Genomic DNA, 20,232 nt, shown 5'->3' with positions numbered 1-20,232 from the left:
TTCACTTGACAATGAGAAAATTAGAATACTTCATATTTCATATAATAAAATACAAAAGAAATAGTGATTGGATGACGTCATCAGTCTCCTCATCTGCATACCATCCAGGATGTGCATATAACTGTTTTGTGAAATCAAGCAAACTTTAAAATGTCATAACTTTCTTATATACATCCGATTTTGATGAAATCTTCAGTGTTATGCTCGTTGGATTTTTCTCTTTTTAATCAAATCAATTATTTGTTGGGGTGGACTTGTCCTTTAAACCATAAAACCTTTAAAGCTGTATAAAGTGAAGACAAAGTGTTGCCTCTATGTATTTGCTGCTACAGTATTTTTTCCCACTTGAAAATATACATTTCATTAATATAAATCAAATTATTAAAGATATTATTAAAACAAAATCTTCCATGTTAAAAAGGAAGTTCTTGCTCCAGAGACAGATTGAAACAGTGCATAATCCACCTGTAATTTTTGTTCAACAGAAGCACTGCAAACCAATGCAAGCAAACTTGAAAAGAATCAAAGATGTTTACATTTTGATAATAAAGTCGCTTTGAACACCCGCAGAGTAAACTTGAATATAATGTCTCCTATTTTGTATATCTTATCAAAGGGAATTAACCTTGATATGTTACCACCAAAAAGAGAGAATGGTTAAAGCATTGTGAAAGAAAATAATATTTGCAAAAAGAACTAAAAAAGGTAAATACAAAAGAGTCTAGACATTTGCTCTGAGCTGTTTAAAATGATTGTCTGCCTCCATAACAGAATTAACGAGCATGATTGTGGTATACAACTCTGATGAATATTCTTTATTTTTTTATATGATTTTCATGTAGGCAATCTGTATTATCTGAGAATAAAAAATATCACAAAGCAATATCCCATATCTAAATACGAAAAACTATATTATCTATTTGTAATTATATTCAACTCTTCAGATTAATTCAACAATGAAATTTTTTATTGGGAGTATCAGACACAAAACTGAATGATATTCAATATTGGTTTGTTACATTTGATCTTTTTGATCTGTATCTATCACTATGTTCTTTCGCTTCCTTGATTGCTCTTGCGTGAGATGGAACTAACGATTTGAATTGTCCTCATATATATGCATTTCTAAAAGCATTCTTTGAAAACTTGCACGCCTAATTAGTGACACAATTTCATCAAAGTGATCAGTCAACTAGCACTTCAAACTATAACTTCACCTTCATGTGTAACATAAATGCCATGGGGGGAGGGGGGGGGGGGTGACAAAGAGATTATCTAATTTATAACTGATTGTAAACTTTTGTACATGATTTGTTACAGACATACTAAATATATGCTTAAAGGTATTGTTTAACTTTGTGAGCAGCCGATTTAAAAAATTCTCAAACCAAGATGAAACATGTGTACAAGTGCATGTATTAGAACCAATAAACCCTGAAAACAACCATTATTGAGAATGAAAAGCTGAAACTACAAGGCAAACACCAATTTTGTAAATAGGCGTCTTATAGACACCTAAATAGTACACACAAGTGTAAGGTATGAAATTAAGATGTTGTTTCCGGTCACTTTATATTTCGATTTTTGAAGCACTAAATAATTATTTTCGAACGCAATTTTTTTCTGGGCTTCATTTTTGTAACATATCACAGACACAGGTGACAAGTGAGACCTTCTAGCTCAGATTTTTAAAAGTCAAACCAATGTTAACCAATCACTTTAAATGATCAATTAATTGTATCTTATTTCAGTAGCTTAGAGCATTTCAAATTTGTGTACATGATTTGCGATAGACAAACAAAAGTTATGCTTAAATGATCAATCAATTGTATCTCATTTCAGTAGCTTATTATAACATTTCAAATGGAATCTTACCTAGCTACCTCGCTGCTCTGATGTGCTAATAATAAGATAGTTTCAGCGTTGATGAGGATCCCCCAGCATACAAAACAGAGTAAGCCCATGATCAGCATACCACGTTGTAAGATCACTCCTATGTGTTTCTTCTTGGGACTACCATAAAACTGAAAAATAATCAAGTTTGAGTTGCATTTATTTACATCATTAACATGTGTAGATCAATAAAAATCCAACATATTTACAAAGACAGAGACAGATCATGCAAAGTATAATTCAACAAAACAAAAATTTTAAATACTGGATGGGCTGAAACTAAAGGGAAATGAGATTATCATACTAAAGTACATTCCCAATACATGATATCAATAATAAAAATGAAATGTATTGGTGGGAGTATCTATCAACATAGACACAAATTTTAAAAGTATTACCTAAAAGTTAACATACTTAAATATTGATTGGATATAATTCATATTTCATAAAAAAACTTGAAGGATGTTGCACTAGTTGTGAAGGAATTGAATTTGACATTGTAATTATGTAATTAAATGAAGTTAGCTTGAATAAGCTATGGCCTCTCAAAAGACAATCATTTTCCAAATCAACAGTTCCCAAAGGGTCCCATCTTAATAGGTAATATAAATTTATTGGTCATATAAGTCCTAATGTGTCCAAAGTCTTTTTATCAGTCACAACAGAACCAACTCTAAGACAACTTTGTAAAGAACTTCATCACCTATATGTACAGTATAGCACAGGTGATGCACAGGTCGTCAATGATTTTACGAACTGGCTCAAACTTTGGCTGGTCTTCAAAACATGATTTCCAGATAATCGCATAGATTCAAAGTTTGAATGTTTTTCAGAACCTCATAACTAAATGCTTAAAAGAAACCAGATCAATCATTTATACCAATTCAAAGCATACATTCTATTAATATACAGAATTTTGTCCACAATTCGTATTCATTCTCTCAATATTTGAAAAGAAGTGCATGTACGCATTTTAGAAGCTGCTAATTTCCCCCCAAAACAGGGGGTCGAGCCAGATCGTCAAATCAAGCAGATCATGCACACTGACTTTTAAAGGCATAAACTCTGCGCAATGCACATACATGTACGCACCACATACGTGCAGCATTCAGAATATGCAAAAAAAATAATAAATTTCGAAAATTTGACCGAAAATTAGGTGTGCAGTAAAAATAAATTATAAATTGATTCGATGACCTCTCAAAAGTCAAAAATTTTTCACAACAATAGTTCTCTAAGGATCATGTCTTCAATACTGGTAATATTTATTGGTCAAGTCTATTAATGTGTCCAACATTGTTTTATAGTAGGCCAAGCAGTGTTAACACAAGGGTGGTTAAAGGACAAGTCCACCCCAACAAAAACTTGATTTGAATAAAAAGAGAAAAATTCAACAAGCATAACACTGAAAATTTCATCAAAATCGGATGTAAAATAAGAAAGTTATGACATTTTAAAGTTTCGCTTCATTTCACAAAACAGTTATATGCACATCTCAATCGGTATGCAAATGAGGGAACTGATGACATCACTCACTCACTATTTCTTTTGTATTTTATTATATGAAATATGAAATATTTTTATTTTCTCGTCATTGTCATGTGAAATTAAGTTTCATTCCTCCCTGAACACATGGAATTCCATTATTTTAACATTTTGTGTTTCAGGCAAGGAGGTCCTAATTATCAAATTCGTAAAAATTGAAATATTGTATAACTCAAACAATAAAAAACAAAAGAAATAGTGAGTGAGTGACATCAACTCTCTCATTTGGATGTAACTGGCTCGTTCATAGAACTATTTTGTTATAAATAAGCGAAACTTTGAAATGTCATAACTTTCTTCTTATTTTACTTCCGATTTTGATGAAATTTTCAGCATTGTGCTTGTCTGATTTTTCTCTATTGATTCAAATCAACATTTTTCTGAGGTGGACTCGGCCTTTAACATAACATGCATGAAGTAAATAATTTGCAGTTTGGTATTGTTATGTGCTGTACAATAACTGTGTATACGTTTTTAGTTGAAGAATTAAGAGAAGTTAAACTCAAAGATTATTAGCACATTTCATTCTTATGAAGTTTTTTTTACTGCAAGAAACCAGGGTATATATGTGACATTATGCTATTCAAATTGGGGGAGGGGGAGGGCTGTGACACAATATAACCCCACCCTAAAGTTAAAATAGGTTTGCAGCTCAAATCTATGGAAGTGCATAGAGCACTGATAATAAAGAGGATCAGTAGACACTAAAATATTCACCATTTTATCAATGTAACCTTTTGTAGGCATTATTGTGAACAAATATTGGGAGGAATCAAGCAGGCACATAGATTACTCACTGCATCCCGAGAGAGAAATTGATTCACCAACAAAAACTGTATTTCAATGGATAATTCACCAATTTCCTTTATCATAGAACACATTTGATTTGTTTTGAATCTTGCAAGGTCCATCCTTAATGGTCTGCCAACATCCTCCTCTGGGAAACAGTTCAAGAGTCTACCTTTTACAACAAGTGGAATGCCTCTGGCCGTCTCACCTGCATCACGCGGTTCAATATAGCAGCAGTGCTGACTTTGAATACTACTCTAACTCGCACAAGATGTTCAGTGATACATGGTTACTCTTATGTCCACTTTTTATGAACTAGACCAATAAACTTACAGAGATATGATGGTTATTCAACAAAAAAACCCAACATGGCCAAAGTTCATTGACCTTACATGACCTTTGACCTTGATCATGTGACCTGAAACTCAAACAGGATGTTCAGTGATACTTGATTACTCTTATGTACAAGTTTCATGAATCAGATCCATAAACATTCAAAGTTATGATGGTAATTCAACAGATACACCCAATTTGGCCAAAGTTCATTGACCTTTGACCTTGGTCATGTGACCTGAAACGCGCACAGGATGTTCAGTGATACTTGATTACTCTAATGTCCAAGTTTAATGAACTAGACCAATAAACTTTCAAAGTTATGATGGTAATTCCACAGATACCCCGATTCGGCAAAAGTTCATTGACCCTAAATGACCTTTGACCTTAATCATGAGACCTGAAACTTGCACAAAATTTTCAGTGATGCTTGATTACTATTGTGTCCAAGTTTCATGAATCAGATCCATAAACTTTCAAAGTTATGATGGGAATTCAACAGATATCCCCAATTCGGCCAAAGTTCATTGACCCTAAATGACCTTTGACCTTGGTCATGTGACGTGAAACTCATGTAGGATGTTCAGTGATACTTGATTAACCTAATGTCCAAGTTTCATGAACTAGGTCCATATATTTTCTAAGTTATGATGACATTTCAAAAACTTAACCTCAGGTTAAGATTTCGATGTTGATTCCTCCAACATGGTCTAAGTTCATTGACTCTAAATGACCTTTGACCTTGGTCATGTGACATGAAACTCTAATAGGATGTTCAGTAATACCTGATTAACCTTATGGCCAAGTTTTATTAACTAGGTCCATATACTTTCTAAGTTATGTCATTTCAAAAACTTAACCTCAGGTTAAGATTTGATGTTGACGCCGCCACCGCCGCTGTCGCCGTCGGAAAAGCGGCGCCTATAGTCTCACTTTGCTTCGCAGGTGAGACAAAAACATAACTGCTTCAACCAAGCAAGTTTTTATATTTTGTTTTCATCTTTTATTTCAAGTGTAACAATTGTCTAAACATCTGTTGACGGTCTAACCCTCTCACCTCCCCTCATCTTGGGAATGGACTTCACCTAAGAAAGTGAGTCAACAATCAGGGCTTTCAGACCCACCGTATAACTGAAAGTACCTGATATTCTCTAAAACGGTTACACTTCGTAATTCCGAAGGTTCTTTAATTCCGTAACACGTAAATTGCCTACACCTCGAGGTTCATTAATCCGAAAACATAAAAGGGTTCATTAATCCGAACATTTCCGGTGCTATTCCAAAGGTTCGATATTCCGAAGGTTCGATATTCCGAAAAAGAAATAAGATTCAATGTTCCGAAGGTTTGTTAATCTGAAAACGAAATAAGCTTTGTTGTTCCGAAGGTTCGTAAGTCCGAAAACGAAATAAGGTTCGTTAATCATATAGTTTTCGGACTAACGAACCTTCGGAATTACGAACCTCATTTCGTTTTCAGACTAACGAACCTTTGGAATTACGAACCTTATTTCGTTTTCGGACTAACGAACCTTTGGAATTACGAACCTTCGGAATATCGAACCTTTGGAATAACGAAGCTTCGGAATTACGAATGTATGCGCTTTAAAACATGCTCATATACTCAATACATTTATACCGCAATAATTATGTTGACAAGTGGCAAAACAATTACTTATTCTCTCAAAACATTTTTGTTTCTCTATACAAGTACAATCATAGGTCAATTCATTCTCTGTAGTATAGTAGATACCTGAAAACATATATTTTAAGACTATGTATGCCTATTTATAACACACAGTCAATGAGAGACCACCCACAGTTCACTCCCCCTTATGGGGATTTGAGTATTTATCAAAAATTAATGGATTTTGTATTAAGAAGCTACAGAAAAGGATCATATCATGAAGTTTTCTGTCCCAGTCTATTTTCTAGTTAAAATCACAAAAAATATCCTGTAATTATATTGTAAAACACGTTTCATTCCACATCCTCCACATTATGTGTGGGGGCGTTGTGGTCTAGTGGTTACAGACACTTGTCTTTTATTCTGAAGGACGTGGGTTCGATTCCAAGCAATGACGATGGCGTGTTTTCCTGTAGCACTGTAGCAAGAAATTTACCCACACTGTGCTGCACTCAACCCAGGTGAGGTAAATGGCTAAAGACAGGAATTAATTCCTCAAAAAGTTGTGAGCATTGATGGACTACCTTAGTCGGGTAATGGAGAGCATCCAACCTAGCAGTAGCAAGGTGGATACGTGAGCTATACAAATCCTAAATCATTTTTAGCATTTTTAACAGTTTTAGGGTGTAGACATTCATATAATCTGCAAATGGATTGGAATAGTGACATTTGGGGAAATTAACCAAAACTATAGACAGGCTATTTTTAGGCCTGAAAAAAAAAATCAATATGTATTGTGGAGATTGAATGGGTATGAAAGCACCTGAATAGAGTTCATTGATCTGATATTGAGGTCACAGACAATGATTTATAAATGTAGATCTTCAAACAATCCTTTATGATTTAGAGCAGAAATTCAACATCTTTCAGATCTGTGTACAGACATTTTATGGTAGACAAGGTCACTTTGAAATGACAGATGTAGTGTGGTATATTACCAACAGGAACATTAATTAATTTTTATATTTGTAAAATTATATCCCATAAAATAATAGGGTAAAAAAATCTTTTATTATATTTACAAGTAATACTACGTTCTAAACTATGAAAAGTTACTAGGCTGTACAATGATACATCTTGAGGCTATTGGCCTAGTGCCTGTCATTTTTGTTGTTAAGATATAGATACAGTGTAGAGAAAATTCAAACTTCCCTTCCAAATACAATCTAAATAAGATATATGACATTTTGAAATTCTATTCTATTATCTCTTTATGTTTCATATTAATTGTATTGATATGCTGGAAATGGAATGAATTTGGATAGACATATTACACTGCATATCACTAACAGAAGATTAGAAGTAAATGGGAATATAGCCTATATGGAGAGAAAAGGAAATAATACAAAAGTAGATGGGTAAAAGTTTTTTAACAAATTTCAGACAAAACAATATTAAACAGATACCAATGGGCATATCATGTGAAGTAGGAAGAACTCCTCCAATTGCCCCAATACAAACAAGGATGAACATATCACAATTTTCAAGTTTTTACTCAAAATGTTTGTTTTTTTAAATGACATCGAATGATCATGCTATCCACAGTTTGATAACCGCTCTGAGGGAAAAGGTATAAGGACAAGAGCACCCCAACAAGAAGTTGATTTGAATAAAATTAAAAAGAGAAAATTCAAACATGCATAACACTGAAAATTTCATCAAAATCGGATGTAAATTAACACTTTCAACACGTACTTCCCATCGATGCACACTCCGCGCCGCGCAAACTTCGCACTTTACACTAAAGCAAACAATGCATTGTTTCCCTCACTGAAAAAAATTCAGCACAGAGGGGTTCTTCACAAAGAGTTAAGAAAGCTATGAAATTTGAAAATTTCGCTTAATTTCACTATACAATTATATGCACATTCTGGATAGTATGCAAATGGGGGACTGATGACATCACCCACTCACTATTTATTTTGTATATCATTACATAAAATATGAAATATTCTGATTTTCTCCTATAAATAGTCATTTCAATCAAATTTTATTCCTCCCCAAACAGTGGAATTTCTATTATTCATCATACTGTGGTTCAGACAAGTTGGTCATCATTGTCAAATCAGAAAAAATTGAAATATTTGCCTAATTAAAAAAATATTAAAACAACCCAAAGGAAATGGTGAGTGAGAGACATCATCAACTCTCTCAGTTGCATATCACTGAGTTGTGCAAATATCTGTTTTGTGAAAAATTAGCTGAAATTAAAAATATCATAACTCCTTTAATATATTACATCCATTTTTGATGAAATTTTCAGTGTTACATTTATTCAATTTTTATCTTTTGATCTAAATCAACATTTCTCTTGGCCCTGAGTGGACTTAACCTTAAATAGGAGAAAACATACAACTGTGATCTGGAAGAGAATTGTTTATTTAAGAAAGCTATTCATTTAGATGATTAAATCATGCATAATGGATAGAGGTCATTATGCCCCCTCATGACCTTTCCATCTTTGTTTTAGATAGCACGCTTGACATTTGAATTGAGTTTATATCTATTGATGTCTTCACAACAGAACAAAGAAAAGTTAGGTGACCAATTGATATAAGTTTAGAAGCAAAACTACTATTTTTTACCCCTCATTTGTATTATCCTAATCCTCTTTGTTAAAAAAGACTGTCTCTGCCTATTGTAAGAAAAGAGACCTGTTTCGTTTGATTGGTCTGTTGATTTTCTATCGGGTGTTTGACCTTCTTGCAATGTCCACTTTAAGTAAGATCACTTCACTCATGACTAATCAAGCTTATTGCTTCCAATAGGAAGTTATACATGTTGATAAAAAGACCAGCCAAAGGTTTTCATGCTTTCTGGTGTTGAAACTCTTACAAGGTGAAATTCACTCTCTCAGTTCATCAAATTTGTTTAAAATGATAGTTTTGCATTATCAAACAGAATCTCATAGAAAATGGTCACTTTTCATTTATTGGGAGAGGGGGACCACAAAATAGTGAAACAAACTTTTTGATGTCAAGGACAAGTTTGCTCTTACTTGGGTCTTTCATCTAATCTGGGTCAAGAATGTTGACACCAAGGGTAGTATACTCATATATCTACTATATGTCTTGTATGTCCAGTTATCATGGTTATGAAAAGAAAGACCAAAATAATTTTAATCTTAACCCATCAAGATATTCCCTTTGTTTCTTGAAGCAACACTGTAGTGACTGTACAACGAGAACATTGAAATTGTGTTTGTATCTTTAACTATATATACTTTGAATAATAAAACACAAGAAAACCCACAATATTTAACCTCATTTAGGATCTCTGTTTCTTTTTTTTAGATCACCATACTTTTAATACATCAAAGACCAACATAAAGCTCCCACATCCCTTTCATATATTTCCTTAATTCAATGAGGGGGTGTCTTGTGGTCAACTATTCCTTTGAAAAATACATCACAATAGTTCTTAAATAGAATTCTTTCTATTTACTATCCTACCAAAGACCTGTAGTGGTGACCGCTAACTTCAAAGAACTCATAATCTTTTATACTGATGAGACATAGGATTTGAAATGACTGGCTTATACCATTCTTGCAAATGACATTCAATTTTTAAAAGGAAAAATATGATTAATGCTCATTATCTCATTCCTATGAGTATGTAGGTCAATGCACAGGTCATGCAAGTAAACCATATTATTGTAGGGGGCTATATCATTCTCAGTGAACAGCAATAATGATTTCTTTCATAGTGTTTCATAGAAATTATCGTATATGGATGTCATATCAACAATGTGAACACATCCAGATAAAAGATGCATTCAAGTATTTCTCCAAATCACCAACAAGTTTCTTCCATTTCAAAGCAATAAGGTGAAGAAATATCCATGACAGTTAAAGGATGTTATTTATCACATCAAATATTCATCTACATATAGAAAAAACAAATCTTTGTGATAAATGTCTTCATACTGAATAACTATTTATTCACTATGATAATAATAATAATAGAATTTGAAGTGCACCAAATCCACTCTGTAGAGAGCCCAAGGCACAAAAAAGAAGGTTCTTGAGAGATGATCTCAAGAAAAGATGATACAATGAAATAAAGAACTTGAGTAATATATGCTTTTCACACTGCACTTTTTGTCCTAAATTGGTGGGGCTAAGGGGGGGGGGGGGTCTTAGCACAGGTTAATCACGGGCTGTATTGGTGGGGCTAAGGGGGGGGGTCTTAGCCCCACCAATTTCCTGAGGTTAAGCTTAGCCAACTACGTTTTATCAAAGTTTTCACACTACGTTTTAGCAAAGTGGGCTAGCACGGTAAATACGGTACTCTCTGGCCCTGCAAAAAAGCAGGGTTAGCCGGCATATTGCGGTGCTAGCACCACAATTGCGGTGCTAAGAGATGCAGTGTGAATCGAAACCGGGCTAAGGAAAAGTGAGGCTAAGCAATAGCCAATCACATAAGTCGAAATTGCAGGTTAATCACGGGCTGTATGGTAAAATCACCAATATTCATGAGCTATGGGAGAGTCCGGTGTTAAGGCGTTAACCCCGGGTAAGCAGATAGTATGGGGTTAAGAAAGACAGTGTGAATCCATGAAAAGATAGTATGGGGTTAAGGAAATGCAATGTGAAAAGCATAAGAGTATAAGAGTAGGAAACATTGAAGAGACATGATTTTAGGCAATAATTTTAATGTGTCAACAGAAGTGCATTCTTGGATAATCAGAGGAAGATCATTCCAGAGAACAGGGCCAGCATTAGCAAAATCCTGTATCCACCATGATTTTGTAGATTCGGGAATAACAAGGGAATCAGAGTTGGATGAACGAAGGGACCTGACATGAATGTATTTGTTAATTAGATTAATATTGTATTGAAGAGCATAACCATTCATTGCATGGAATACAAGGAGCAAGTATTGGGATCATTGACTTATATTAATGTAGAATGTAGCCCAGAGGTTTGTTAAGACATGATACCAATTGATGTCATGATTTATCACAAACACTTTATCTTTCTGATGATGGCATTTCTTCATTCCTTTTCCTGCTAGAATTCTACTGATCTACAGAACTGAATAGTTAAAAAAAAATTGTATAGTTTCTTGTCAGTTGACAAAAAATGCTATACATCTACCTTCATAGTAGGTGTGAAGTCCAGTGCCACATACCCTGACACAAATAATAACAAGAAAAGCTTCATGTAGATGTTTTTTAATAATTGATGAACACATTCAGATCATCAGGTGTGTTAATCCCATATTGTGAAAGCGTGATGAATGGTTTGCATTCAGAACTGCTATCCTGCTGCATAAATATGTGAAATTGAAATTCAAGGATCTTGAGAGGAATAACACCATCCTTGGCAAATCCACCATTTGAACTTCAACCAAAGTACCTCCCCCCCTCTCAAGAATGAATGGGTCACCTTGAAATATTTTTACCTTTTCTATTTCTTCACTTTTATTGGTTTTACCCAAGGGTATGAAGTGGGTACACTGCACATAAGTCATTCAGCAGAGAACCGAAGTATTCGACAACATCCGTCTTCTGGAATCTATGTCATCCTTTGAAGAGGTTCAAGTACTCCCTTTGGCAAATTGGCATTGCACGCACAATGTCAACTACGCCTCATAATGTCCCTAATTGTAAAGACACATTCCGGAACCATTTATGAAAACGTTCATTGATGACATATCCCATTAGCAGCAAGTACAGTAGCTGCATGTGACAAAATTTCATGTGTAATGGCGATATGGGAGAGGGAACTAAAACCCTGTTCACAATTTCAAACCCATTCACACTTTTGAAGACAAAATCAGAGCATGTTGGACCAAACTTCTAAAAACAGTTTAGAGCAATGCTTTATTAATTCCATTCTTTGCCTCTGTAAGCTAGGTATGTAAAACAGATCCACATCGGGAAATGGGATCAATACACAGGTTTGTGCAGAATAAGAAAATATTGACATTTGTCTCGCCTTCCAAAACATTTCCCACTATTAAGCACACAAGCACCGTATCTTCAGGTGAAAATCATTTTCTACAAGTATGTTTTTAAGTCAATCCTGAACCTGTCTAGAAGCAAGGGATCTAAAAGTTATATCATGACAAGGTAGTTTTCTTGATCAGTTATGACGACAGCCTTCTGTCTACACACAGAAAATGGGCAAATCAGACTCGGCTCGTTGCTTGAAACCTATGACTTTTGCAGATCAAAAAAGCTGTGTTCAACATTGCTCGCAGATGAGGACACACCCGATCTTTGGGAAACTGAGATCTTCGCACAAATTTGGCGCACTATTCTACACACTAAATGCCTACATTACAAATTTAGATTTCACATAAAACATGAGAGCGTCCTGTAGCAACAAGACCGCTCTACGCGAAGTCGTTCCAAAAAACAGTTTAGGAGATCGTTATGAGAATGCTGGCAAAGTGATCCTCTAAACTGGTTTCCTGAAAGTGGTCAAGGGAAACCAGTTCAAGAAAGTATGTTGAGAACAGTGTCATAGGGTGTGTTCAATGTCGGCTTCAAAATTTAAACGGCAACATGAATCATGATTGAAAACGTGATAACAAAACAGAGAGATATAACAGGGAAAGGGTGTGTTCAATATCCTCCATTCCCAGTTGAAAGAGTATAGGTCTTTCAAATCATGATTTGGAGGAAAATTTAAACATCGAAAAAGATGCGTTTGTAATCGTGATCACCTCAGATTTTACAAGCTTCAGCATCACAAATGAGACTGTCTTTAAAGGACAAGTCCACCCCAACAAAAACTTGATTTGAATAAAAAGAGAAAAATTCAACAAGCATAACACTGAAAATTTCATCAAAATCGGATGTAAAATAAGAAAGTTATGGCATTTTAAAGTTTTGCTTATTTTCAACAAAATAGTTGTATGAACAAGCCAGTTACATCCAAATGAGAGAGTTGATGACATCACTCACTCACTATTTCTTTTGTATTTTATTATATGAAATATTTTTATTTTCTCGTCATTGTCATGTGAAATGAAGTTTTATTCCTCCCTGAACACATGGAATTCCATTATTTTAACATTTTGTGCTTCAGGCAATGAGGTCCTACTAATCATCAAATTCGTAAAAATTGAAATATTGTGTAATTCAAACAATAAAAAACAAAAGAAATAGTGAGTGACTGACGTCATCGACTCTCTCATTTGGATGTAACTGGCTCGTTCATATAACTATTTTGTTGAAAATAAGTGAAACTTTGAAATGTCATAACTTTTTTATTTTACATCCGATTTTGATGAAATTTTCAGCATTGTGCTTGTCTGATTTTTCTCTATTGATTCAAATCAACCTTTTTCTGAGGTGGACTTGACCTTTAAATTTGCTCTCGCAGTGGAAGCCCACACAGGCAGGTGCCAGAATTGACCTTTCTGTGATGGGTCAAACTGTGCGATAAAGCTGCGCTAATGAAAGCGGGAAATTTAAAGATGATCAACATGTAAACAGCTTTATATTTTTGACTCTGAACAGTGCACCACTGATCATGTTTGTGTTCGGTATTTTGTAAATGAGTTTTCAATCATGATTCATGTTGCTGTTTTAATTTGAAAATTGACATAGAACACACCCATGGTCTCTTTGAACCTAAAAGGAAGGTAGTTGGATAGGCAGTTGGACAGATGCTTTACATCAATGAATCAATAGCAAAAAATCAAAGAGAAGGGGTATTTTTCCCTGAAAGTAGAAAGAGTATCAGATTATGGAAATTTAATTTAAAAAATAAAACCCCTAATGAGTGAGATTTGAAAATAAAATATTCCCCTTCCATCTTAAAAATTATTCCATGGACAGGATGATTTTTTTTATCACTGTCATTCATGTTTATGAGAACAGAGCCGCAAATAAGACTTTTCATGTTAAAATGTGGCAGGGACAAACCTATTAGATTGAACATTTTTTTTTACAAACTTAATAAACATAATTGTGCGTCATACCCAAATCAAGAAGTTAAATGGCAATAATGCAGGTCTGGTGAGGGACAAACCCATTAGATTGAAGAATTCACTCCTGTTAACTATTTCTCTAAAGACATGATTAGATAATGCGTCATACCAAATCAAGAAGTTGAATGGCAATGGTGGTGGCCTGGTAAAAAATGCTGGCAATTTTCTATCTTGGAGAAACTGAACTCAAATTGGATATGACAGTTACAGCCTTGTTCAGTACAGTTTATAAATGATGATTCACTGAGATTTCTGCTCTTCTTTAGAAAAGATTGGCACGTAAAACTGCATGAAGATATTTTAGTCTGTTTAGATTCACTCTTTGAAAAAAAAACGTTGGTCAATTCTACATTTGTGCTTTTCTACTGGCCTTATCTGGGAAACTATAGTTGTCATGTATTTTGCCAGCATGACTATAAAGAAGATAAACTGAAGTTATCGTGTTTACAAGGAAAAGTTAACAGACGGACAAACAAGACGGAAACTGAGCGTGATACCATAATACGTTCTGTCCTACGGGTGCCGGTGGGCATATAGAAAAATATTTGTTGCCTTTTCTTCAAACTGTTTGAAAGCATACATGCACCTTTACACCACTTAATCACAACATATACATGAATTATAAGAACTTGTTCTTGAACTCTCATTAGTATACAGGATGCACATCCTTCTTTAACCTCACATCTAAAGCTTTCTAAATTTGCTTTTACACAACAAAAATCAACTAACTTTTAATAGCTTGGTTAAAATCCCTGCCAGAATTTCTCGTTAACTTTGAATGGTGCCAACTATTTTCTTTCAAAGATATTACAACAACTTTGTTTTCACCCATTCCTACTTTTTTCTGATCCAAGAAGAATTCTCAATCACAAATTAAATGGCTATAAAAGCATTATTATAGGCCTTCATATTTGTCTCTGCTCTAATTATCCCAAGGAGATTCTCCTTGAATAACCAATGAGTCTAGTCTAGTGTCTACAGCAGATGAGTACGAAAGCGCTTGTCTCTGTTCTAATTATCCAAGGAGATTCTCCTTGAAACCATATAAAACACCTGCCTGTCTAGTGTCTGGAGCAAATAAGAATGAATATAAAACAACATGGTAATTTGTTGGCAGAATAAAAGTTGATTGTTGTTGTGAAGCCAATAAATGCAACAATGCATTGCAAGAACAATAACGAAAGATGAACTAGCTACCGGTAGTTTATTTTCTGGAACACTGATTCCCACCAACCCTTGACTGCCTGGGTTAAAAGAGACTAGGACCCCTCTTACATCTAAAAATTGGTGGCCCGAGTCCAGTTGCAACCTTGATAAGAATTAATATGCTTTTCACACTGCACTTTTTTTCCTTAAGCCCGGGAAATTGATGGGGCTAAGGGGGGATCTTAGCCCCACCACTCTCCTGGGGTTAAGAAAGTGGGCTAGCACAGTAAATAGTACGGTACTATCTGGCCCTGCAAAAAAGTACGGTACTATCTGGCCCTGCAACAAAGCAGGGCGGGCCGGCTTATTGTGGTGCTAGCACAATTGCAGTGAGCAAGAGATGCAGTGTGAAACGAAACCGGGGCTAAGGAAAAGTGGGGCTAAGCATTAGCCAATCACAGAAGTTGAAATTGCACGTTAATCGCGGTCTGTATGGTAAAATCATCAATATTCATGAGCTGTGTGTTGGTCCGGGGTTTACGCTAAGCAAATAGTGTGGGGTTAGGGAAATGCAGTGTGAAAAGCATATAAGTGGATTATATTCGTGAACTGACCTGGTCCATAAATGTTCCTGTTTACATCACAACATTTTTCCCTCCCTTCTCCGGATCGGTCGAGCTACAGAAATGAAAGAGTGGGACATGGGACCGAGTAGATTCTAAATCAGAATCGATACGACTCGACGTGAAAAGGATACGTTTCTCTGCAGTGAGTGCCGTATTTGTACGCTTCCTTGTTTCACACAAATTAATATAGGAATAAACCCTTTAAAATCAGACCCTGCTTCCATAAAACAGCAAAATTATATTTATAAACGGACTGCCTTCTCAAATCAATCACATTGCTCGCATGCCGCAAAAGATCAAGGACTGGAAATTCGCACGCTATGGCATAATTTGCGGCAGCTGGCGAATTGACCGAGACGGGTCAAGTTAGCTATCGCAAGAAGAACTATAGGAATAACAAGATGGGAACACCAATAAAACTCACATACACTATACATTTCACCAATTTGTTTTGTCAGAGAAGTTGTCAGATCTGACAACTATCGTTGATTTTTATTGGCTGAGAAGCACAGTTGCTAGTACTGTACCCGGTTGATCCACATCTGACAAGTTGTTTCATGAAATGTCCCCCAGGTGACATGGGCTCAGAGGTCAGATTCTAGGACAAGTTTACTCCAGAAATCAAGCTTGCCAAAAGTAGGTGAAATTCATGACAAAATTTATATCCCACTATGATCATCGACATACTGCTAACATTTCTGCATTGACAGGCAGCACAACCAGGGAGTCTGGTGTGATCGTGAAAATCAAATTTTGACAATCATTTTGAGGGCAAGCATTAACACAGGGAAATAATAATAAGATTTGGGGTTCATTAAAATGCAGATATCAAATAGAGTTTAGACTTTAGGCCTATATCTTTTGTTTTTTATAGTTTCCTACCAACTTCAAGCTGAAAATCTAACAGTGCTATTAAAGGGGTACTCCAGGCTGAAAATAATGTGACTTGAACAGATAAAGAAAAATCAGACAAAAAAACCCTTAAAATTTGTTTCCAAATCGGACACAAAATAACAAAGCTATGGCATTTGAAAGATTTGCATTATTCTGGTGAAACCATTCTAGGCATGTCTTCATGAATATTCAATGAGCAAACTGATGATGTCATATCCCCACTTGTTCTTTTATATTTCATTATATGAAATTAGGTTTATTAATCTTTTTCCTCCAAGAAAAAAAAAATGGATTGACAACTGAAAGTGCATTAGATATTCATTGCTGCAACTATCGCATATAAAGGAAACAAAAACGATTTCATGTATTAACTTAAGAAAAGGAAAATTAGGAATCATCAGCCCAACAACACTGTTTTCACAAAATATTACTTAACTTAAAAATTCAATAACTTTGTTACTTGTTATAAGATTTTGATGAAAGATTCAGCATTTTGCTCTGTGAACTTTACTCTTTTCTTTTTAAATTTAGGTATAAACATTTTTAGCCAGGAGTACCCCTTTAAGAGTGTCAATTCCCCTATTAAGGTATCCTTCTGCAGCAAGAAAATAGGATGAACTTGTACAAGATCTACAATGTTAGCAAACTATTTCTGAGAATTCTTTTTTCAAAATAACACAACACTTTCAAATATACAATTTTGATTCGACAGAGAAAATTATTAAAATGTGGGTATTGCAATTTCACTCAAGAGACACATGGGGGAAGATGACCTCAAGCACAAGAAGGCCTAGTCTTACTCAAATGCTATAAAAAAGTTATTGTTTCAAGAGGTCGGTCATTGACCTTCTCTCTGAAGTGAAACCCAACAATGAGAAAACAGTGTCATCAAACAAACTGAGACACATAAATCCGTTATTCTTGGAATGATCATATCTCATTTCGTATTTGAAGATAAGCAAACCTGCCAATGACAGGCATAGAATAAGAAACAAACTATATATTTCTAGCAAGAATCTGAACAAAAGTGTTTACCAAAGTACTCAATGAAAAACTGTTCCTCTTAAGTGCTTTCAACTGGAAATGGGAAGATATTATCATATTTCCATAATCTATATTTTCTTTGGCTATTAGTTTGGATGAGTGTAATGGATTAAAGGGCATTGTCAAAGGATCTTGTCACACTTTTCTTGTCTTTTTAATCATTCATGAAAGCCTATTGACACATCCAATGGAAATGAGTTAATTGAGATTAAACATTGAGGCATAAAAGGGATTTCTACATGTGATCTGGCTAATTCTACAATGTTACTGGCCCAACAGCAATTTCAACCAGTCTAGGACCGTCACACCAGTGCCAGTGTTGTGCGCTGGCTTACATCATCTTTCAGTGAAAAACTTTTCAACCTTTCAAAGTTCTTGTTGATATTCCTAAATGTCCCAAAGATATAATTTGGCTAAATCTCAGTCCAAAGCTAATTTGATAATAGTTCACACACAATACACAGTTTTTACACTGTCAAGGCTATTCCTACATACATGTACATGTAGGAAATACATTCTTAGAGCATTTCAAAAGTTCCGGTCCATTTGCAATCCCAGCCAGAATTCTTGGCTCATGCTCAAAGCTTTTAAAGTGCAATAGTCAGGGGAAAATATTCAAAATCATTCAAATAGCATTCTGTGTTTAATCTGCATACATTTTTATTAGTAATGATTATATGGCATTCAAATAACATTCAAAGCTTGAGGTGGTGCTGCACCATCCTGAGTTTGCTCAATCTCGAGATTTTAGACCAATCGGCCCTCTTAGCGATTAATATCCAGATTCAAGAAACCCTGTCTCCACCATCGCAAGAAGAGCGATTCCTGCTTGAGCGAGGCAACAGGCCCGATATTTCGAGCATGCAAAATTTCGGATCTTGGGTGTTATGCGACAATCCTCTCAGCTCAGCCGCGCTCAGTGAGTGAAGAAGTGATGTATTCTTTGTTATATATGATGGCGGACAAGGAGGCAATGACAGAGAGAGAGAGAAAGGAGGAAAGAAATGCTATTTGCTTACATTTTGCGAAGGAATAAGACGACACTGCTGTCAGTGTTGTTATTGACTATGACCATCATCGATATCAAGCGCCTCCCCCATCGGTCTGGTCTCTCCCAAAATCCATTCACTGGTGGGACACCATCATTTCTGATTGGGGAATTGATGAACGCTATTTGCGATAATGTCTATTCGCGAGTATAAAGTTGACTTTCGCACGTGTTTGGTACGATCGCGATGTGTTTATGTTTTGACCAAGGCGGAAGTAGAACGCGAATTTCATTATGGACTGACGTCATGAATAAATTACCCCGAGTCCATCTCGAGTGCGTCTGCACCTAGGAATTAGCGGGATAATTCGTAAAATAGCGTGCTATTTTGCAAATAAACCCGAGTTGACTTGGGATTGCAATCTCGAGATTAATCCTACCAACTAGCGCGATAATTGTGTCTCCATTGCAAACAATCTCAAGATTTTTCACATCGGGATAATTTGCCGGATCAGAAATAGCGCGCTAATTTGAAAACTCGGGATGGTGCAGATGGCCCTATTGTGAATGCATTTCAGGGAAAAATCTGGATTATTCGGAAATAGCAAGCTTGCAAACACGACCTTCTACTGGAAGGAATAATTCTGCTTTCTTCCATTTGATTCTAAGGACCTTTATGGTATTTCATCCACTTGGAAGCATTCCAAAAACTCCCCAATAATGCCATACATGTATTGTTATAATTCCAATAAAAGAGGGTTAAAATCTAAAAGATTATTTGTCAAAATCTTACTTGAGTAAAGAGTGTATCACAACTGGAAGCAAATCCTAAGCCAACAGAGCGCGTGAAAACAGTCGTAATCTGCGGAGAATAAATAAAAAGCAACAAATGATGGATAAAAATTCCCTGCTCAAAAGTTCTGGAATGAAATAAAATATATTAATGCCTTTGTTAGCAATCTTAACCAAATAAAAAAAAGGCACTGAAATGCTGTATGCACTTTCAAGTTAACCAGTATTAGGATTGTGTATTAAAAAGTGCAGACAGAACATTGTATTATTTCAAATGCTCTTTCAAAACTGAACAAATTGAGTACTAAGAAAGAATATGAACTTAGCAATGATAATGACACTCCGGTTTACACATAATATAAAATACTTTGATCACTGATATGCAAGTTGTAAAAAAGCAATAAAAATGAAAATATCCTCTTTAGAGTAAAAAAGCAAGTCTAACTCAATAAAAAGTTTATTTGAATAAAAAGAGGAAATTTCCAACAAGAATAAAACTGAAATTACAAGGTTTTTCAATACATGTTGTGATTCTGTTATTAAAGTTGGCA

The 20,232-nt window shown here is 35.1% G+C and overlaps 1 protein-coding gene across 1 annotated transcript in view; it reads right to left on the bottom strand.

Moving 5' to 3' along the window:
* LOC121408293 (multidrug and toxin extrusion protein 2-like) overlaps positions 1-20,232 on the bottom strand; it is an 83,012-nt gene that overhangs the window by 37,478 nt on the left and 25,302 nt on the right. Inside the window, exons 4-5 of the mRNA XM_041599708.1 lie at positions 19,683-19,751; positions 1,876-2,024 (exon numbers count right to left, since the gene is read on the bottom strand). Of these exons, the coding sequence (XP_041455642.1) occupies positions 1,876-2,024; positions 19,683-19,751 (218 nt within the window). The remainder of the gene's footprint in view (positions 1-1,875; positions 2,025-19,682; positions 19,752-20,232) is intronic.

Source organism: Lytechinus variegatus, chromosome 2 (assembly GCF_018143015.1).
Source record: "Lytechinus variegatus isolate NC3 chromosome 2, Lvar_3.0, whole genome shotgun sequence".
Taxonomy (NCBI): domain Eukaryota; kingdom Metazoa; phylum Echinodermata; class Echinoidea; order Temnopleuroida; family Toxopneustidae; genus Lytechinus; species Lytechinus variegatus.
Note: the sequence above shows the minus strand (reverse complement) of the source record. Positions and strands in the feature narration are given on the sequence as shown.